Source organism: Oncorhynchus masou, chromosome 25, assembly GCF_036934945.1.
Source record: "Oncorhynchus masou masou isolate Uvic2021 chromosome 25, UVic_Omas_1.1, whole genome shotgun sequence".
In the NCBI taxonomy this organism is placed as follows: Eukaryota; Metazoa; Chordata; class Actinopteri; order Salmoniformes; family Salmonidae; genus Oncorhynchus; species Oncorhynchus masou.
Window position 1 is genome coordinate 34,827,038 of NC_088236.1, and position 23,282 is coordinate 34,850,319.

General features: G+C 42.3%; 1 protein-coding gene across 4 annotated transcripts; it reads right to left on the bottom strand.

Moving 5' to 3' along the window:
- Positions 1 to 8,405: 8,405 nt before the first annotated feature.
- LOC135514180 (refilin-A-like) lies at positions 8,406 to 18,257 on the bottom strand. 4 transcript variants are annotated; one of them, XM_064937461.1, is made up of 4 exons: positions 17,929 to 18,257; positions 17,438 to 17,804; positions 11,256 to 11,365; positions 8,406 to 10,995 (listed from the first exon to the last, which is right to left on the bottom strand). In XM_064937461.1, the coding sequence occupies exons 2-4, from the start codon at positions 17,648 to 17,650 to the stop codon at positions 10,662 to 10,664; spliced, it is 657 nt and encodes a 218-aa protein (XP_064793533.1). In that variant the 5' UTR covers positions 17,651 to 17,804; positions 17,929 to 18,257; the 3' UTR covers positions 8,406 to 10,661. The 4 variants fall into 4 exon arrangements, with proteins under 4 accessions (XP_064793533.1, XP_064793534.1, XP_064793532.1 ...); XM_064937462.1 differs by having other exon boundaries at positions 17,884 to 18,257; XM_064937460.1 differs by having other exon boundaries at positions 17,438 to 18,257.
- Positions 18,258 to 23,282: the final 5,025 nt, after the last annotated feature.

The following is a 23,282-nucleotide window of genomic DNA, read 5'->3' on the forward strand; positions in this document are numbered from 1 at the left end:
CAGACCTTGTGATTTTTATTTTTTATATAGTTTCCTTTATTATTTTCCCCTAACCCTACCACCCCTCCCCTAATTGGAGTACACTAATGGACAAAAATACTTCCAGCTTATACATACTACATACATTTCACTGACAGTATATTTTCCATTGGGTTTTCTTTTGTTTGTTTTTAGTCCCAGCCTTCTGGTACCCTCAACCCCTCCCATATATCTCTGAACACCATCCAGTCCCATCCTTCAGCTACCCTCAACCCCTCCCATATATCTCTGAACACCATCCAGTCCCATCCTTCAGCTACCCTCAACCCCTCCCATATATCTCTGAACACCATCCAGTCCCATCCTTCAGCTACCCTCAACCCCTCCCATATATCTCTGAACACCATCCAGTTTAGTTTTCTAGCTGCCATCTATTTTTCTACTGTCCTGTGATGTTTCACAAAAGTTCTGAACCTTTCTATTCTCATTACGGCTGTCCACGACTAAAAAATAACGTTGGTTGACTGGTCTTCAGACCAATCGATTGCTCAATATTTGTTATGTGTATTTTTCCAATTATAGACACCCTATGTGTTTTAATAAAATCAGCTATATGCATTGAGCGTGTCTGCTACTTTAATCTTACTATTTGATGCCTCGAGGGTGCCAAAGATCTAGATCAACTGAATAAAACATTTTTTAAACGTAACCTGACCCTAACTATTCTCTTCCCGCTCCTGCTGGCTTTCGCAGATTCTGCCATTACTCTCCTGAAGTTGCGACAATAGGCTACAGGAGGAGTCGGCAACCTCATGTGGAATGCCAGTTATGGTTTTCATATGCACATTTTTGTTGAACAGTTTCATTTAATTTATAATAAAGTCTTCATATGTGAAAATCCTTGTCATGTGGTTAATCAACATTCTATCCAGATCTAAATGAAAATCACACAAACCTAAAAAGTTACTTATATTGCCAACTATGTAAGAATAGCCCACATAAAGCCAAGAAATAAAAACATTGCCGCCTGCAGGTAGAACATATCCTGATAAAAATAAATATCCTAAAAATCACATTTGCTCCCCATGGCCTGTCTGCAATGAACTTGAAACATTGTAACTATCAACTATTAACTTGGGTCTGGCCAGAAGCTTGTTCCCTGGCAACATTGTATGAAATATTCTGGGCCCTCAGTTTCATGTGCCAGTGAGCTCGGGACAAACACAGCTGTAGGTTATTTGCCCAAGGGTTATGAAGAAGTGCTTGACTTGAGCACCTGAACTGAGTACAGCACCTCAAATTGTATAATGCTTGAGCTCCTGTTCCTCTTATAGAATATTAACTCCAAAGTATTGTGGAGCTCCTGCACCTAAATATAAACAGGACCAGCACCCAGAATGAGTACCGGAACCTATTTCAGTTCAATTCCAGCATTGGTAAGAGGTCTATTTTATGACGTTTCCACTGTATCAGGGCATGATATTTTTCCCTTTCACAATGTGGGGATATCAAATGGGAGAGAGCTAGAACGTTTTTTCAAATACATTGAAGTATTGGCATTCTCAAATGGATGTAAAAACAGACATAGTTTGCTTGCTTTTTGAGGTGAAGAAAACATCACTTTGAGAAGCTCCACAGGTCATTGGTGGTGTGGCATTAACCCAATCAGAAATATTATCAGGTCACCTAATGTCAGCGGTGGACAAAGTATCCAGTTGTCGTACTTGAGCAAAAGTAAAAGTAAAGATACCTTAATAGAAAATGACTCTATTAAAAGTAAAAGTCACCCAGTCTAAAAGTATTTGGTTTTAAATATACTTAAATGTCAAAAGTAAATGTAATTGTTCAAATATACTTTAAGTATCAAAAGTAAAAGTATAAATAATTCCACATTCCTTATATGAAGCTAACCAGACAGCATTGTTTTCTTTTCTTTTTTTATTAGCGAAAAAGCAAGGGGCACCGTCCAACATTTACAAGCGACAATCAGGAGCAGTAGGGATGACCAGGGATGTTCTCTTGATAAGTGTGTGAATAAGGACATTTTCCTTTCGAACTAATCATTTAAAATGGAACGAGTACTTTTGGGTGTCAGAGAAAATCTATGGAGTAGAAAGTACATTATTTTCTTTTGGAATGTAGTGAAGTAAAAGTTGGCAATAATATAAATAGTAAAGTTAACTACAGATACCCCAAAAAATGACTTAAATAGGAGTTTTGGGTATTTTTTTGCTTAAATACTTTACACTAATGCCAAATTGTCAAATTTACATGCCTACATTTGCGCGCAGGCCAGGTAGCCTACAGGTCTACTTCTATGTATAATCAGGCCAGGTAGCCTATAGGTCTACTTCTATGTATAATCAGGCCAGGTAGCCTACAGGTCTACTTCTATGTATAATCAGGCCAGGTAGCCTATAGGTCTACTTCTATGTATAATCAGGCCAGGTAGCCTATAGGTCTACTTCTATGTATAATCAGGCCCTAGGTACTTCTATGTATAATCAGGCCAGGTAGCCTAGGCCTATGTATAATCTTAGCCTATGGCCTATAATAATCAGGCCAGGTAGCCTATAGGCCTACTTCTATGTATAATCAGGCCAGGTAGCCTATAGGCCTACTTCTATGTATAATCAGGCCAGGTAGCCTACAGGTCTACTTCTATGTATAATCGGGCCAGGTAGCCTACAGGTCTACTTCTATGTATAATCAGGCCAGGTAGCCTATAGGCCTACTTCTATGTATAATCAGGCCAGGTAGCCTATAGGCCTACTTCTATGTATAATCAGGCCAGGTAGTATAATCCCAGGTAGCCTAGGTCTACTTCTATGTATAATCAGGCCAGGTATATATCAGTATAATCAGGCCAGGTAGCCTATAGGCCTACTTCTATGTATAATCAGGCCAGGTAGCCTCTACTTCTATGTATAATCAGGCCAGGTAGCCTACTTACTTCTATGTATAATCAGGCCAGGTAGGTCTACTTCTATGTATAATCAGGCCTACTTCTATGTATAATCAGGCCAGGTAGGTCCTATGTAGGTCTACTTCTATGTATAATCAGGCCAGGTAGCCTATAGGTCTACTTCTATGTATAATCCCAGGTAGCTTCTATTCTATGTATAATCAGGCCAGGTAGCCTACTACTTCTATGTATAATCATCTACTTCTACTTCTATGTATAATCAGGCCATGTAGCCTATAGGCCTACTTCTATGTATAATCAGGCCAGGTAGCCTATAGGCCTACTTCTATGTATAATCAGGCCAGGTAGCCTATAGGCCTACTTCTATGTATAATCAGGCCAGGTAGCCTACAGGTCTACTTCTATGTATAATCAGGCCAGGTAGCCTTCTATGTATAATCAGGTCTACTTCTATGTATAATCAGGCCAGGTAGCCTATAGGTCTACTTCTATGTATAATCAGGCCATGTAGCCTACAGGGTAGCCTACAGGTACCTACTTCTATGTATAATCAGGCCAGGTAGCCCAGGTAGCCTAGGCTACTTCTATGTATAATCTTCTACTTCTATGTATAATCAGGCCAGGTAGCCTAGGTCTAGGTCTACTTCTATGTATAATCAGGTAGCCATAGGTATAATCAGGCCAGGTAGCCTATAGGCCTACTTCTATGTATAATCAGGCCAGGTAGCCTAGGCCATCAGGCCAGGCCTACTTCTTCTATGTATAATCAGGCCAGGTAGCCTACAGGTCTACTTCTATGTATAATCAGGCCAGGTAGCCTACAGGTCTACTTCTATGTATAATCAGGCCAGGTAGCCTATAGGTCTACTTCTATGTATAATCAGGCCATGTAGCCTACAGGTCTACTTCTATGTATAATCAGGCCAGGTAGCCTATAGGCCTACTTCTATGTATAATCAGGCCAGGTAGCCTATGTATAATCAGGCCAGGTAGCTACTTCTATGTATAATCAGGCCAGGTAGCCTATAGGCCTACTTCTATGTATAATCAGGGTAGCCAGGTAGTATAATCCTAGCCTATAGGACTTCTATGTATAATCTTATAGGCCTATTCTATGTATAATCAGGCCAGGTAGCCTACAGGTCTACTTCTATGTATAATCAGGCCAGGTAGCCTATAGGCCTACTTCTATGTATAATCAGGCCAGGTAGCTACTACTTCTATGTATAATCAGGCCAGGTAGCCTATAGGCCTACTTCTATGTATAATCAGGCCAGGTAGCCTACAGGTCTACTTCTATGTATAATCGGGCCCAGGTAGCCTACAGGTCTACTTCTATGTATAATCGGGCCAGGTACAGGTCTACTTCTATGTATAATCAGGCCAGGTAGCCTATAGTTCTACTTCTATGTATAATCGGGCCAGGTAGCCTACAGGTCTACTTCTATGTATAATCGGGCCAGGTAGCCTAAAGTTCTACTTCTATGTATAATCGGGCCAGGTAGCCTATAGGCCTACTTCTATGTATAATCAGGCCATGTAGCCTATAGGCCTACTTCTATGTATAATCAGGCCAGGTAGCCTATAGGCTATGTATAATCAGGCCAGGTAGCCTATAGGCCTACTTCTATGTATAATCAGGCCAGGTAGCCTAGCCTTCTATGTATAATCAGGCCAGGTAGCTACTTCTATGTATAATCAGGCCAGGTAGCCTACTATGTATAATCAGGCCAGGTAGCCAGGTAGCCTACAGGTCTACTTCTATGTATAATCGGGCCAGGTAGCCTACAGGTCTACTTCTATGTATAATCAGGCCATATAGCCTACAGGTCTACTTCTATGTATAATCAGGCCAGGTAGCCTATAGGCCTACTTCTATGTATAATCAGGCCAGGTAGCCTACAGGTCTACTTCTATGTATAATCAGGCCAGGTAGCCTATAGGCCTACTTCTATGTATAATCAGGCCAGGTAGCCTACAGGTCTACTTCTATGTATAATCGGGCCAGGTAGCCTACAGGTCTACTTCTATGTATAATCAGGCTAGGTAGCCTATAGTTCTACTTCTATGTATAATCAGGCCAGGTAGCCTATAGGTATAATCTACTTCTATGTATAATCAGGCCATGTAGCCTAGGTAGCCTAGCCTAGGTCTACTTATAGGCTATGTATAATCGGGCCAGGTAGCCTACAGGTCTACTTCTATGTATAATCGGGCCAGGTAGCCTACAGGTCTACTTCTATGGGCCTACTTCTATGTATAATCGGGGTAGCCAGGTAGCCCATGTAGCAGGTCTACTTCTATGTATAATCGGGCCAGGTAGCCTATAGGCCTACTTCTATGTATAATCAGGCCATGTAGCCTATAGGCCTACTTCTATGTATAATCAGGCCATTTAGCCTATAGGTCTACTTCTATGTGTGCGCGTCCTTACTCAACATTGACAGGAGCGCTCCAAACAAAAGAAAATGACTACATTGACAGTACTCGAAAATGGAATTCAATCAATCAAACTTATTTCTCACAAGTGTAGCATAGGTTGTGTACTCTGCGAACAATGTGTCCACTCAGACAATGAGAACAGGAAGACTGGAATAATAATATTCAATGCATTAAAATAAATGACCATTAACCAAAGTAACAAACATTGTATATTAGAAATTGTAGGAATTAACAGTAAATGTACTACTGCTGATATATATAATGGGGAATTGATATACACTAACAATCAAATTTAAACAATTCACACATTGAAGTTATAAAATAATGAATGTTCACAAATTGGTGGGAGAGAGCATTCTGCAGAGAGAAGTGCATTGTGCATCTTGGTGCATGGTCAATCTGACGTCTGCATTGGCAGCACTTCATATGGCCTCAGCAGAAGTCAGGGCATTCATACTTCTTGCGCTTCCAGCTGTTGTCCCTGACAAATAAAGTGGAATTTAGTATTTTCTGGTGAAGTAATATGAAATAGCAACCATTGCTTGTTTTAAAACAATCCTGTTCAAGTCCAGCTTCTGGCTGGGCCACTCAAGGACATTCAGAGATTTGTCCTGAAGCCACACCTGTGTTGTCTTGGCTATGTGCTTAGGGTCATTGTCATGTTGGAAATTGAACCTTCGCCCCAGTCTGAGGTCCTGAGTGCTCTGGAGCAGGTTTTCATCAAGGAACTCTCTATGCTTTGCTCTGTTCATCTTTCCCTCGATCCTGACTAGTCTCCCAGTCCCTGCCGCTGAAAACCCCCCCCACAGTATGATGCTGCCACCACCATGCTTCACCGCAGGGATGGTGCCAGGTTTCCTGCAGACATGATGCTGCCACCACCATGCTTCACCGCAGGGATGGTGCCAGGTTTCCTCCAGACATGATGCTGCCACCACCATGCTTCACCGCAGGGATGGTGCCAGGTGTCCTCCAAACATGACGCTTGGCATTCAGACCAAAGAGTTCAATGTTGGTTTCATCAGACAAGAGAATCTTGTTTCTCATGATCTGAGAGTCCTTTAGGAGGCTTTTGGCAAACTCCAAGCGGGCTGTCATGTGCCTTTTACTGAGGGGTGGCTTCCGTCTGGCCACTCTACCATAAAGGCTTGATTGGTGGAGTGCTGCAAAGATGGTTGTCTTTCTGGGAGGTTCTCCCATCTCCACAGAGGAACTCTGGAGCTCTGTCAGAGTGACTATTGGGTCCTTGGCCACCACCCAGACCAAAGCCCTTCTCCCCTGATTGCTCAGTTTGGCCGGGTCGGCCAGCACTAGTAAGAGTGTTGGTGGTTCCAAACATATTCCATTTAAGAATGATGGAGGCCACTGTGTTCTTGGAGACCTTCAATGCTGCAGGCATTTTTTGGTACCCTTCCCCAGATCTGTGCCTCGATACAATCCTGTCTCAGAGCTCTACGGACAATTCCTTCAACCTCACAGCTTGGTTTTTGCTCTGACATACATTGTCAACTGTGAGACCTTATATAGGCAGTTGTGTGCTTTTCAAAATCATGTCCAATCAATTGAATTTACCACAGGTGGATTCCACTCAAGTTGTAGAAATACCTCAAGGATGATCAATGGAGACAGGATGCACCAGAGCTCAATTTCAAGTTTCATAGCAAAGGGTCTGAATGCCTATGTAAATTTGGCGTTTCTGTTTTATTTGTATACATTTGCAATAATTTCTTCAAACCTATTTTAACTTTGTCATTATGGGGTATTGCGTATAGATTGATGAGTGGGGGAAAAACATTGAATCGATTTTAGAATAAGGCTGTAACGTAACAAAATGTGGAAAAGGGGAAGGGGTCTGAATACTTTCTGAATGCACTGTATGGTTAAAGTACTTAGCTTCTTCTTTCAAAAATATTGTTTGGTGAATCATGGATGACTCCGAGTTAATAAATCCCCAGGGGGTAAGAGTGAACTCTAGTAACCTCCTGAAGGTGACTAACATGAATTTGTTTCCTCCTTTTAGGGACAAAAGGTTGACCATCATGGACTTCAACCCATGTTATTACTGGAATAATAGTACAGTAAATTCTTATATGGAGCACTTTTGGATCATACCAGAGCCATATATTTATTTCTAAATAGATGATACCATTTACTCTAATGGTGCCATGTTTATCCCTCTCTTCTTCTCTGCTGGGACGACCTACAATTTCACCACTGACTAGCTAGAGGAACAATTGAGAGTAGAGCCTTTAGTTGTAAAGTCTTGGTTGGACCCAAGCCCCAGTCACAGCTCCTGTGTGACATCTTAATCCTGTCTGGTGCTATTAGCTTCAGAGTGAAGGAGGAGGTGCTGGTGGATTTGTGTTACTGAGGAGACCATGGGGCTCTGAGGTACACACCCAACCCCTCCTACGTGCCCTATGCAATAGGAGGGAGGAGATCTGCTGTTATTTTAGTATCACTTGGATATTTAGGATATTAATAGGATGGAATAATGCTTGAGTTTTTTAAAGTAAAAATCACCAGGAATTCAGCTAAAAATGTGTTTAATTTAGGAAAGCTGTTCAAGTATTCCCATGAATAAAAAACTAGACTTGATTGTGTCTCAATATAATAAAGGTATGAAATTATTATTATCATATACAATCTCTTTGTTAATTATGTTCCAGCCCCCCGCCATCCACTCACAAAAATTGGCACACGGTTGAATCTAGTTGCCCAACCCTGCCTTAAAGCATGATGCAGGGCAGAACCTTCAACAGTTAAGAAGTTGCGCCACATTTAATGGGACCTTTTCCCTGGCGGTTACGTCTGTGGAACTTTCTTTTTCCTGTACTGCTGCTGGAGAGATGATATTCCTTTCCTTTGTGGTTGAGATCATAATAATAGAGCTGTATGCATTGTTTGCTACGGGTCCTCTCTTTAACTTCAGACATGCCGTGGGAATTCTGTTGTGAATTGAAGTTAGGTTGTCTACACTGCAGCTTTGTTCCAGGATTTTAGGCTCTTTCAATATGCTGAAAAGGAAATGCTGAAAATACACGTGACCATAGTGCAGTTTGGGTTTTGGTATTTGGTCTTTTATTCAATTAAAAGATTTTTATTCAATTAAATAATTTTTTATTTTCCCAAACAAAAAAGATGATTGACACAGGAAATATACAAAAATATAAAGAGAATTATGAAGTGCCTCGATGCCACATATACAACAGGAAAGTATTTTACAAGAACAAAATCAACCGTTAGGAAACATTAACATCAATAATTAGAAAGCATCTTAAACAAAACAACCAAATGCTTTGAAACCCTTAGACTTCCATCACCTCAAACGTATAACTCATGACTTCTCACATACCTCCTGCACATCACAGAAATCCACAGCAATCTTTCCACTGAACGGCCTCCTTCTGTACCAGCCACTGTAATACCTATGGTTCAAACCATCAGTATTATAAAGCTGCTGTTGCACTTGTAACATTTACAGTAGACCTCATTACTCAGAACATCTTGACCCTTAAGAAAGCCTCCAAAACAGAGCCTCTTCACTTTCTCTCACTTTCTTCTGTCCATATTCTTTAGTGTATAAAACACACCTTTGTCAATTTTCAAAACCTACATTTTTTTCATTACAAAAGTAGCTCAGGATGTAAATTAAAAGTAGAAAATGCAAATTTTCTATGAAATAAAGTAGAGAGAGAAAAAAAATGGAGGTAAGAGATCTGAATTCATAATACAAGGTTGAATATTTACCAGGTTCCATAATCCATATATATATAAAATAGACTAAAAAAGTGTTGTGAGCGAGATCAGGCAGTTCTTAATACAAATAAGAATTGCTATTCTTTTCCTACAACACCTGACAGCTGTGAATAAATCTAAGCCACCCATTTCACTATCCTGTATATAACAACAGTGTGCTGGAGAGAGTAACATGTTTGGATTTTTATGGTCGTGTTTACCAGTCTGCCAAACAACCTGGATATCAGGGGCTAGAGCCATGTCTTAAAATAGAAATGTTCCTCAGGTTTTCCCAGCTCTGCTCTCCCTCCTTCTCTCTGGCTCCAACTTTGGCATTTCCAACTGGCAGGTTGACTTGTAGTTATGGCAGCGACAACAAGCATCTCCTTCACCAGAGGCAATCTATAACAGAATTCTTGACTCTCTGCCTGCTGTTGAAGGTGCCTCAGACTCCATTTCTGATTTGTTGTAGAAAATGGCATGGATAATGTGATATTTTCATTTAAAGCTAGAATCCTTAGTTGCTACATCCATTTTTAGACCTTTTAATTAATGATATATACACCCATTGATTCTTGAAGAATATAACTTAGAAATGCCTCTTGAACTTAGTTCAACTGTCATACCCCATCAGAACCCTAAATACAAGCTTGTTTTACTCCAATGTAAACGTAAACACTGTAAAGCCTCAAAACATGGTGTAAACTAGTCAGTCTTTGCATCCATGCTCGGTCTATGAATTTGTGGTTACATCTCTCCAGGCCCATCCCTCAGCTTTTTACCAAAACAAAGTGACCACTTTGTTATTGTTTCACTTAAGGATTCTAGCTTTAACATGCCCCAGTGTCTATCAGACTAAAAAGGCACATTCTAGAGTTTGAGGTCACTAATGAAGATGTGGTTTGGTGGGTGTCAAAGCAAGACGCAAAGCCGCAGAGATGAGTTTGTCGTCACTGGGCATCTTTTGAGAGACGACAATGATGTGCTCGTGACACCCGGTTGTAGATCGAATGCAGGAGTCGTGTTTGAGAGTCTGATGAGGATGTGTCAAAGACATTACTTACAACTAGGGTGAAACTGTCTTTGTAACAAAATCTTTGGTCCAATCTTTTCGCTCCCCCTCCCCCCTTTTCAGAATACCCACAATTTACACAATGTTAAAAGAAGTGCAATCAAGCTATTAGAATGCTTTGCATCTGTGTGGATTCACATGTCAGCTCTTCAGCATGAATATGTCAATTTCTATAATTCATCTTTACAGTCAAATAAGGTGTGTAACGTGGTACCATCAACCCCCAGAGTCATGCTCAACTATCAGAGGTGTTCCTGGAGAGAAGAGGCAGCAGACTGGCAGCGCTCTGCCTCACAAGACAAATTAACATGAAGGACAACTCATTAAAGGCCTTTGTGATTCGATGTACTCCCCCCTACAATATTCCTTATACAGTATGCAATACTACCACCCTCTGTGTGTCAGTCTATCAGTCTTCCTGTGTGTCCACCTGTCTGTCAGCCTCTGTGTGTATCCAATCCACAACAGTAGGAATGGCCAGGCAGGTCAGGTCTGAGATCAGGTTTAGAGGTCCTCAGCGTAGATGATGCAGGGGCTGCTGTCCTCCCTGGACTTCAGCTGGACGGTGGAGACAAACCACCGCTGCGAACCCGTAGCGTTGTAGTTGAGTGTGGTGCGGTAAGTGTTCTTGGCATGTTTGGGGTACACAATGGTGGTGCTTTGGTAGTGCAGGGGCCTCTGACGGGGCTCTAGGTACACCTGGGACTTGTAGCGCCGCCAGGTGCAGTTCTGCACGGCCACCACCATCTCGCTGTAGGAAGTCACCGTGGGAACGGGAGCGCAGTACACCTGGTCCCGGTAGTGCCTGTCTGAGTCGTACTTCACTTCAGAGTTACACCTGGAGAGTATAACCAAAAACATGGGATTAAGTGTTGAAGTACCGAAGTACTTTGCCGAGTAATACATTAAGTAATAGATTAGATAGGAAATAGTATAGAAGCTGATCACTAGATGGCGCTGTTAAGAGGTGACTACTTAGTAGGGTAGAGAAAAGCTGCCTTCAAAAAGCCTGCTGCATCAACCTGTACATTAAAACTACAGTAAATGCTTGTTTAATACCAAGTCATTATTTGTGTGGTTTGGTGAAGGGTCACTCACTTGATCTCTGTTTCAGGTTTGGGGTTGACCTCGATGCTCTCACCAAAGAACACAGGGTACATGCGTGTCCTCGGGTCCGTCCCCGTTGAGTTCAGGAGAAGGTACGGCAGCTAGGGGAAGATTTAGGTATGAGGTTAGGTAGGCATTCACATAAATTCATCACATTACCCCCTGTTTATGTGTAAAAATGAACCTACTGGTGGTGAGGGAAGTGTCTTTGACATGTTGAAGAGGGAAGTAAGTTGGCAGAATCCATTCTTCAGGCAAGAGTGGGTGTCAACAGACTGTCCTGGGAGATCCCACTACTGATACACTACTAGTGCTCTCTACCTAATATAGAAAACAGTTTATTTAGCTGGCAAAGATGCAGGCTCTCAATACACCTAGAACAGGACCTCCCACACGAGGAGTTCTGTGCCATTCCCCCCAGCATTCACACAACACAGCGACAATAGCTGAGCAAAGCCTGGCTAGAAAGAGTAGGTGGTGTCTCCACAACAAGTAGCAAAAGGAATAGTACACCACTTCCCTTTCTCATTCAGATAATTACATAGAGGGACAAGGCGATACGAAGTGTTACAGTCGCTGTAAATCTTTTTTTCCACTGAGCCCCCACAGCAGCCTAGTGGTATGCTTCAGAAGGGACTAACAAAGCCAGTCAGCCAGCCGGCCTGTCTGCATGTTGTGTAAGTGAGTGGGTTAGCTGAGAGCGTCACACCGCCTCTGTGTCTCCTGGACCTGGGCACGGACACTGCTCAAGACATCAGAACCGCTCTGCTCCCCTTCACTAAATCACCCCACAGAGAGCCTCTAGTCTAGCCAACATGGTGGTCCAAGACAGGAGAGGCTACTGTCTGTCTGCACTATACAACAACCTCTGTCCCAGAGGACGCATACATGAAGTTCATTTGATTTCAATTGACTCTAAAATGGATGGAGTCTTGTAGTCAGTGTTGTCAACCTAAGGGTACTGTATGCATCTCAGAGTTTCTCACATACAGTACAGCAGAACACAGTATAGGATATGACAACCTGGTTAGACTATGTAATCAGAGGGTCAAATACCTCTGCTCCAGGATTGGATCACTTGTTACACCTATCAGAGAGACCCTGCAAGAAGGCCACTGCATAGGGACTCTGCTGTCCTGTCCCATCATCTGCCTAGAGACCAAAGTCAGAAGCACAAAGCCATACACTGTAGCTACTGCTTCTGGAATCAGTTAGCAAATTCTAAATCCTTTGCCAACTATGTTCAGTGCTGCTGTCTGAGCCAAGAGGCAAGCATGATGTCCAGTCAACATGCCATTCAGACAATAGACGTTTCGTTGAGAGTTTAAGATGTCAAACTGATGCTTAAGTGTAATTATGGTACCTCTCCAAAACACAAACTTCCTGAATTCTCTCTCTCGTTACAAAAGTTTAGATAGAGCAAAGTTGTTACGTTAATGTTCGGATGCACGTCTCTCCAACCTCACCTCTCCCTAACAGCTCGGAACAAGCCAAAGGCACAGCAGAGGTGCCGCCCAAATCACTGTGCAGCACACAGCTCACGTCTTACCCAAACCCCCAAATCAGCACCCAACAAAACCTCACTCAGGGCTGTACTGTACCCCCACTTAACCTCTGCTGTAACCAATAACCATGCTACCCTCATTGCTGTTAATCCCTGTAAATTGATTCATTTCCACTGTGTGCTTCTGGCACAGTGTGGCATCATCTCATTAAAAGAGTGTGATTGGCTTGTCTATTGTTCTCTGGCTGGAGCAGCATCCTGGCTGTTTATCCAGGGGAATGCATTTTGTTGGCCGCCTTTGAAAGTATAAACATACTTGTGAATGTAGGTGGGCTCCAGGCTAGGGGCCCCTCCATCTACTGTACCCAGGCAGCAACAGCACACATACGGAACTCATTCCCCGGAAGCACAACTCTACCCACCCAGTCAATGTGGTGTGCAGCCAAGCACAGGCTACATACAGCACAATAGACACTCAATGTGCAACTCTCAACCAATCGAGGTAGATCACGAGAACCTGGAGTCAGGAAAAACTCTGCCCATCATCATCGTCACACAGTAAACTGCTGACTGAGAAGAGAGAGTAGAGGTCGTCAAGTTCCAGCATCACTATGAATATCAACTCTAAAGCTGGTACTGGAACCTAATGACACGGGTCTCCTTTCTGTCCTACACTCTAATCCAGCGATAGTTATAGCCCTGATTTAGCTCCTTGACTGGGCTGGAACTAATCTATACCCCCCCCCCAAAAAAAAACGTTAGCTCAAGTACCAAAGTGGTTATACAGAGACAGGGAGATGGAAAGTAATCATATTGAGCTATAACCATCTAATAACCAGAATGTAATTTTGGGGTTTTACTGTGAAATAGAGTAATGTCTTCACAAGGGGATCCAGTTGTCAGCGCTGAGCTACAGTAGTCAATCCCTCTGTTGAAAACCTGCTAAATGTCAAGTTGTGTTTTCAGTGTCTAGTAGTAACCACAAAATAACTACATTTCAACGCGGTTTATGCATCCAGAGTATATATTTAGCAACAAACACAGTGTGTGTGTGTGTGTGTTAGGGTTGTCACGATACCATTATTGTGATACTCAGACGTATCGTGACAAGGAAACAAAGCATGAAGTGGACTGAATTTGGAAACAAGCAGCCTGACATTGTCACCCAGAATCACATGTTTATTGTCCAAGCTATAGCACACAACAGTTTAGATACACCAGCTACAACGAGTTTAGTCTGCCTTGTGTTTTCCTTTTTGCCATGGAAAATCAGGTATAGCAGTATCGCGATACTGGTATCGTGTGTTTAAATTAAAATACAGAGGTAATGAAACGCTTATGCAACAGCCTGCAACTGCTCTTGCAAGCATGTGTGTCTCAAAAACAGAACTTTGAAATTGTTCTTAGGTCACATACAAAAACCACAAGATTAGAACTGCGGAAAAACTCTTTATGCAAGTGCATGAATGTCTGCCACTGCCAAGCATGCACGTACTGTATATAAGCTCAAACTCACATAAAAATGCTTTGAAAGCCTTTACTAATGGAATGGGTTGATTTTTTTTCCACACACACACACACACACACACACAATCCCATGAAAGGTATTGGAACCAAAAGCAGATTCAGCCCCTATCAAAGCTGCTTTTATGAGGAGAAACCACAAAGCAGGGGAGCTCCACCAATCCCCACATCCAGGGGATTAGAACCATATCTCCTTTCAGGCCTCAACAAACCAGTGTCACGCAACTCCAGTCTACTGCATTGTACTGCATGTGGCGTAGGCTGCTGGCTAAAAGCACATCAAAATGCCATCTAGACCTGTATGAACATGTTCCTTTGACAGTTAAATTAGGAGTTAATAGAATCGACCTTTGTTCCTCAATGGGATTACTACTTTTCACTCAAATCGTGGCAAAAGATTGATCAAATAAAAGTTACTCTTCTTAACCAACATTACACAAATTGCATTTCTTGATCAAATACACTGAACAGAAATATAAAAACAAAACATGTAAAGTGTTTCATGAGCTGAAATAAAATATCCCAGAAATGTTCCATATGCACAAAAAGCTTCTCAAATTGTGTGCACAAATTGGTTTACATCCCTGTTTGTGAGTATTTCTCCTTTACCAAAATAATCCATCCACCTGAATCCATCCACCTGACAGGTGTGGCATATCAAGAAGCTGATTAAAAAGCATGATCATTACACAGGTGCACCTTGCACTGGGAACAATAAAAGGCCTCTCTAAAATGTGCAGTTTTGTCACAGATGTCTGAAGTATTAAGGGAGTGTGCAATTGGCATGCTGAGTGCAGGAATGTCCACCAGAACTGTTGCCAGAGAATTGAATGTTAATTTCTCTACCATAAGCCGCCTCCAACGTTGTTTTTAGATAGTTTAACAGTATGTCCAACTGGCCTCACAACAGCTCACAACCTACTTCTTCACCTGTGGGATCGTCTGAGACCAGCCACCCAGACAGCTGATGAAACTGTGGGTTTGCACAACCAAAGAATTTCTGCACAAATTGTCAGAAACTGTCTCAGGGAAGCTCATCTGCGTGCTCGTCGTCCTCACCAAGGTCTTGACCTGACTGCAGTTCAGCAACATAACCGACTTCAGTGGGCAAATACTTACCTTTGATGGCCACTGGCACGCTGGAGAGGTGTGCTCTTCATGGATGAATCCTGGTTTCAATTGTACCGGGCAGATGGCAGATCGTGTGTATGGCATTGTGTGGGTGAGCGGTTTGCTCATGTCATCGTCGTGAACAGAGTGCCCCATGGTGGCGGTGGGGTTATGGTATGGGCAGGCATTAGCTACAGACAATGAACACAATTGCATTTTATCAATGGCAATTTGAATGCAGAGAAAGATACCGTGATGAGATCCTGAGGCCCACTGTCTTACCAATCATCTGCCGCCATCACCTCATGTTTCAGCATGATAATGCACGGACCCATGTTGTTAGGATCTCTACACACTCACCAGACATGTCACCCATTGAGCATGTTTGGGATGCTCTGGATCTGTGTACAACAGCCTGTTCCAGTTCCCACCAATATCCAGCAACTTAGCACAGCCATGGAAGAGGAGTGGGACAACATTCCACAGGCCACAATCAACAGCCTAATAAAGTCTATATGAAGGAGATGTGTCACGCTGCATGAGGAAAATTGTGGTCACACCAGATACTGACTGGTTTTCTGATTGACGCTCCTACTTTTTTTTGAAGGTATGTGACCAACAGATTCATATCTGTATTCCCAGTCATGTGAAATCCATAGATTAGGGCCTAATGCATTTATTTCAATTGACTGATGTCCTTCTATGAACTGTAACTCAGTCAATCTTCGAAAATGTTGCATTTACATTTTTGTTCAGTATCATAACAAATAACTTGTGTGCCCTTTCCCAAGTGTGAGGCACTAGACACACTAGAGCTATTTATTGGGGATTTCATGCCAAAGCATATGCGTATTTGGGCTGTCTAGTTTCCAAGCTGGCATTGGCTGCTGTGAGAAAGTACAGCCAGGTTAAAAAGGTATTTATACTGTTTGAGTAGAAGCAGTGTGGTCGACTAGAGGTGATTGACCTGAGAGTTGTCAGTAACGGCGACCACAGACACAAGGAGCTAATCACAATCACACTGTTTTGTCCCTTCTCCCATTGTTACCACCACACATACTCACACATTGACCTAGAGTTTTTTAAATGTTCTTTACATTCTGATCTTTTATTATTTCTTACTGTTGTTGCATTGTCGAGAAGGAACCTGCAAGTAAGCATTTTGTTGGACAGTGTATCCCATGTGTATCCCGTACATACAACTGGAAACTTCTGTTTGTTTCTATGGGTTACGTCAACCGTGGGTTGCCATTGACTTGCAAAGTATTCCATCATGAATGGGACAGACAGAGGGATGGTTGACATCCTCTGTGACTCTTGTAACATTCCTCCTCGACTCTATATGGTTAAATATTCGCTCAAGAGACAAAAACATATCAATACAATTGATATTTCTGAGATGTTTATATTTTTCTTGGAAAGTACACAGGTTGATGCTTATCCCTTTTATGAGTCATTAACAGGATGTTCTGAACACTGCTTCTCTTTTCTTCAGTGGAAAGTTAATTATTACAGATGACAAAATCCCTGCAAACAATGGCATCCGTTTTTACAGATGAAACACATAAGAGAAACTTAGTTCATTTCTGGTTATTTTTCACCCAGTCCTTAAAAAAATGTACAACACATTTGTTTCCTACATGTGTGATCTGAGGGAATGCCTATCAATATCAATTATCTTTAACAACTTGTTTAGAATTGTTTTAGATTCATCATCAGAAAATGTCTAGGCCTATGTGTTGCATCAGTGAAATCCCTGCAGTAAAAGGACTACCATATGTTTATGAGTAGGTAGACAATATGCTAGTTCATGTTTCTGTCCAAAACAAAACATTAATAGACATACGTACACGACGGTTACAGCAACTGACACATGGTTTAACAATAGTCATCAGAGGCTAGATAGGTGTATTTCTCTCTTGTCTTGATCATACACATTCAGGGAGTTTATCTGCTTTTTATGGTGAATTGTGCACAATGCGCAGAGCCAGCAGCACTTGTAAGCTATCAAAACAAATGATCAACTGTTGCTTACCAGTTTGCCTTTGCTCTCCTTTTTATAGTATCCATGGTTCTCGACTGGCGTTGAACAACTCCCGGAGCGCGACTCGAGCAGACCTGGAGACAGCGAATAGAAGGGCGGACTTGGACTCGGAGGGAGTCCCGAATCCGGACTGTCAAGCAGTCCCTCCCGATTCTTTCCTTTCAGACTATCATCCATAGCTTGTAAATGTAGGTGTCCCACCATTTCTGGGAGAGCTCAAAACAAAAACCAGGCGAAGGCACTCAATGCGATAATGGGTCAACCAATTTTCTAGAAAGACTGCAACCGAAAATGCGCACAAATCCCTTCATTCGGAGACGGGGAATCCCTGGTAAAAGTATTCGTTTAAAGCAGATTTCTGAAAAAGAACAAATTGCAAAATAATTTCTGAATATTGCCATTCCATTATAACACCATAACTTTAATTTGCCACGTACTTATCTTGTCTTTTTGTGTCAGTATTAGGCCTATCATTCACAGACCTTTGATTTGTTATCCTCAGGTAACGGATTTCTCCACCAGGCCGTCGGTAAACAAGTATTTTCGTCAAAACAAATACTCTCAAATAATGTTGATAAGCGATAAACTCAAATTTAAACTCCAAAAACTCCGTCACAACTAATCAGCAACTCTATAGTGTCGCTCTATAGTCCGTAATCGACCCAAAGATAAATGAAATTCTTTCTTCTTTAATCGCTCACTGTAACGCCGCAGTCTATCTGGTATTAATCTGTCCGTTTAGAGCTCTGCGCTGAACTGAATAGCCGGATCTCGGAGAGGTCCCTCTTAATGAGCCTGACAGCATTTTTGCACCTGGAGCAAATCCAGCCCTGATGATCTGGATCAGTTCCAGACACCGCCGACAGGGAGAGCACGTACGTCCTCACTGCTCCTCCTTGGCTGGTTGGTGCTGTCTGACTGATACTGACTACACTATTATAGCATACTGTACTATAATACTGTCATAACCTAGTAACTCAGGGAAAGTGGGATTATTGTGAGGGTAGCTATACAATAAAGAGAGCATGTCGTGAATAGCATATGAGCTACAATAAACCGTGCAATTTACTACAAAAATAATTGATCAATTGTGTTCATTTCATGCCTTTAAAATGTATAATGCACTATCACTCTAAACTCTTGTGACCATATCATGTATGTATACATTGAGTTGTTTGTTTGGCTGTTGTTGTTATATTCTACCTTTCTGTGCATTGTTTCTGTTCTCTATTACCATGGAAGAAATATCCAGAATGCCATTCAACTCTGGCAAGTCCCCTGGAGCCAGATTAAATGAGGTGAATGTGTATCATTCAATGGAAATACCTGTCCACTCTTCTCACCGGATAGAAGCAGCACGACGAGACTGGACTCTGTAACCCTGTAGACTGGTGAAGGAGGAGATGAAGACACAACACCAAGGTATTCAGTGGAGTAATTACTGTATTTGTAGGTTGACATGACCAGAATCAATGTCCCAACAGTAATGCTAATTTGGAAAAATGCATTTGGCATCTTATGCCAGCACCTGATAGTTTGCATGACCTATTTTCTCTTCAAATTGTGTGTGTGCATGCGTGTGTGTGTGCATTTGTGTGTGCATACTGTATAAATATCTTGCCCAGTATATTTCAGGACTGGGTGGGGACAGGGTGGGAACGCTGTATGTCTCCCAGTAACTATATGAGTATGGAGCTACCGAGGAGCTGAGAGCTCTAACCGTCAGGATAGTCTTCACAGTCCAGCAGGATAAAGAAATGAACTCTTGTTGAAGGTTTCCCCCAGCATAAATGTCTGTGCCCCCATAGGCATACAGTTACTCTTACCAACATCAACCCTGCCAAAATGGAAATCCGACCATAAATACACAATTCAGAGCATCAGTGGAGTGAGTGTGTGTCTAGGGAAGTTGATTGTGTTGATGGTTCAGCAGCTCTCCATGGTGATTACAGCAGATGGCCAGGAAATCATGCATGATGTGTTTTGGGGTCCTTATAAAACTATGATAAGTCTGTGTTTTGCTTTGTTGTCTAAGATCTATGATTTTAGATTAATGTTAAGCTTGCACACGTCAACTTGTTTGCTTATGGGTGTTTTCATTCTTCTAGTATTATTGTGAGGGAGTGGAGCTGTGGCAGGAAGTGTAGCCTTTGCTGTGGGAGTAGTCAGGAGTTCACTGTGTCAGGTGTGTCTTTGTGGCAGCGTCATGTCATCATACAGGTATTCTATGTTCAAAAGAACGCATCCCAGTGATCCCTATGCTTTTAAAAGATTATAAGAGATTTGACACAGATTAGCCATAATGCACCAAGACACAGCAGGCTTCTAGCTTGAAATAGATGGCAATTTCGGGCATTTGAAAAGGCCCCCTTAAAAAATTAAAAACAGTTGCACAAGACTGGGCACAAACTCATGATACTCGGAGCCGGAGCACGCTGCTTTAGAATACTGCGCCAACACAGTTCACCCATGCTCTAGCAAGCCGTGAGAATACTTGATGATAGTTGATGGAAACAGCGTGTTGTTTTTAAGCCTTTCCCAAACCATAAGCCTAACCTTAAAACGTCTTCAGGATCTGACCCTTTCTTTTTTTGTTTTCAATTTTTCGCCTAAAATGACATACCCAAATCTAACTGCCTTTAGCTCAGGACCGAAGCGAGGATATGCATATTCTTGATATCATTTCAAAGGAAACACTTTGAAGTTTGAGGAAATGTGAAATTATTGTAGGCAAATATAACACATTAGATGTTGTAAAATAAAAAAAAATTGTACCAACATCTTTGAAATGCAAGAGAAAGGCCATACTGTATTATTCCAGCCCAGGCGCAATTTTGTATGTGCAAAGTTTTAGACGGATCCAATGAACCATTGCATATACAGTATGTTCGAAATGTAGTATCAACACTGCCCAAATGTGTCTAATTGCTTTATAAATACATTTTGAAGTTCATTATTGTGCACTCTTCTCAAACAATAGTATGGTATTCTTTCACTGTAAATAAATACTATAAATTGGACAATGCAGTTAGATTAGCAAGAATTTAAGCTTTCTGTCCATATCAGATACAGTATGTCCTGGGATGTTTTTGTTGTTGTTGTTACTTACATCCTCGTGCTAATCACATCAGCCTACATTAGATCAACCGTCCCGCAGGGGGTTAATCACTCATAGTTATTAGCTAAACTTAACCATTTGAGCTGTTTCTGTTGTAACCCTGTAACCATGCAGAATTAATGTGTTAAAAAAATAAACGTTCATCCATAATATGTCGAATTTCGAAGGAAAACTACGAGATCTTGTTGCACACAGTATGAGCATGTTTTGTGGGCATCATACTTAGGTATGTATGCAGACTGTTATGTTTGGACAGAAGTACAGTATGCAATGTCTTCTGTACTGTATACCCCCACAGCCTGTGGTAGCAACACAGCAGTGGGATAACTTTAAAACTGAAAAAGTATAGCTAAAGGTATTTGGAGTAGCTCATTCCTTGGCGGCAGGCTGTGGATATGGGGGTAGTGTCTCTGACCAGATTGTGCAGGCTATGATGGGGGTGGTTTTGGTCTAGCATCAGGAGTGGAGTTTTTGATACAGGATAGGACATTTGCTCTTGGGTTCTAAACCGGGGAACCGGGGGGTGAGATGGGGGGGTAACCCTGGGGGGGGGGGCTTAACATTTGTCTCCAACAGGAGGAGGGAGGGCGGGGGGCAGGAGAAACCATGAAACCAGGCAGCCATGAAGCCAGGCAGCCATAAAACCATGAAGCCAGGCAGCCTGCTAGTGATTCATCCCTGTGTGCTCCATCATCCCTCCTCCTGCGCTCTCAGGGCAATCACTCACATCCTGCTCCCCACCTCACAGCCCCTGGCACACACACACACACACACACACACACACACACACACACACACACACACACACACACACACACACACACACACACACACACACACACACACACACACACACACACACACACACACACACTCTCTGCATCACTCTCACTGTCTGTCTGTGCTCACAGCCCAGCGCCAAGCCAAGTGTGTGGAGGTGGAACTGGAACACAGTACAGGTATGTGTGTGTGTGTGTGTGTGTGTGTGTGTGTGTGTGTGTGTGTGTGCGCGCGCGTCTACAGTGTCTTCAGAAAGTATCCGTGCCCCCTGACTTGTTCCAACAACATTTTTGTTACACACAATTTTTGTTACACACAATGCCCCATAATGATAGGGTGAAAGCATGTTTTTAGAAATGTGTGTGTGAGTTTGTGTGAGTGTGTGTGTGCGCGTGTGTTTGTGTGTGAGAGAGACAAAATACCAGAGAAATAAAAATGGAAATTGTAAGAAAAGCAAGTTAAGGCTTCAATTTGAGTGTGTGTGTATGTGTGTGTGCACACGTTTGTGTGCGTGTGTGCGTGCGCACGTGCATGCACATGCATGTGGTGTCTGGAATAGCTGTCAATGTAAACAAACCACTGCGAGGCCATCCTGGCTCGTCGCCACTGGTTTCACTGTGGTTTCTACACACACAGCGTGTCTCGCTCATCAGACTGTCCAGTCATGTATCCTGGGCATGTAGCATACAGGTGTTCATTTTAGACTTTGCTTTTCGCACAATGTACACATAACACTAGTTGATTGTTCAGTGTGAACCTCTGTTCTATTGGAGCCTGTGTGGCTGCACACTACCACACAGTTTGTGAACACAGTAGATTGATGTATAAGGAACAGTAGTCAGAGTGTAATCTAAAACTGACTCCATGATGGATGACACTGGCACTTTCTAAATATACCATCCGATTCACAATGCACCTCCCTGCTCTGGATAGTGCATCTGGTTTTAATGTTTGGAGACCCCTGGGCAGATCTGGAATTTTCGGGCTTTGGGATACTCTGTACTCTGCAGGTTGACTTTTATTGGGATGAGTCTTATCCTTGAGGCAGAACTGAGCAATTTCCGCTAGATGGGCCAGCTGCAAAGTCAAAACTGACTACATTGTAAAAATGGATGGTGGAAAAAAAGGTCCTAATTTAAGGTTAGGTTTAGGCATTAGGTTTAGCAGTGTGGTTAAGGTTCGGGTTAGGTATAAAATCAGATGTTATGACTTTGTGGCTGTGCCAGCTAGTGATCACTCTGCAGAGCTGCCTCCAGAACAATATTCATTACAAAAAACGGTAACCTGACTTTCCTCTACTCCCCCTTCATCAACAAACCCCCCCCCACCCCTTCTCTCAGGAGAGAAGATCCAGCCCTGACCATACGCCTACCCCCCAGAGCTGGCTTGTTGTTTGCAAGTATGCACTATCCTGTATCTGACTGTGTGGGAATGTTTAAATGTTTAAGTGTTTACCTGTGTATGAACAGTAGAGTATCTGACAGTTATATTCATTCACTGAGAGTAGACAACCATGTGTTTTAACTGACTTGTAAACATATCCATTCTAAAATATGTCTGCGGAACAAAGCAAATTGATGGCAGCATATTTTTTTTTGCGTGCTGTGTCCCATGCCCTGTTGCTTTTCCCCTTTATAGCATCAGAGCTGAGCTGAGCAGTGCCCTCAGGCCTCACAGCTGTTAGCGTCGCATGCAACGAGCTCGTCCACACTTATCTGTAATCAGTGATTCACCTGTTGACTGACCGCTTCCTGTGACATTATCATTTCCGGACCATTCTGTTTGAACAGAGAATAGGTCAACAAGGGAATGGCCTTTGTTTACTGTGATACAGTTTTTATTTTTATTTATTTTATTTAACCTTTATTTAACTAGGCAAGTCAGTGAAGAACAAATTCTTATTTTCAATGACGGCCTACCAAGAGGTAAAAGGCCTCC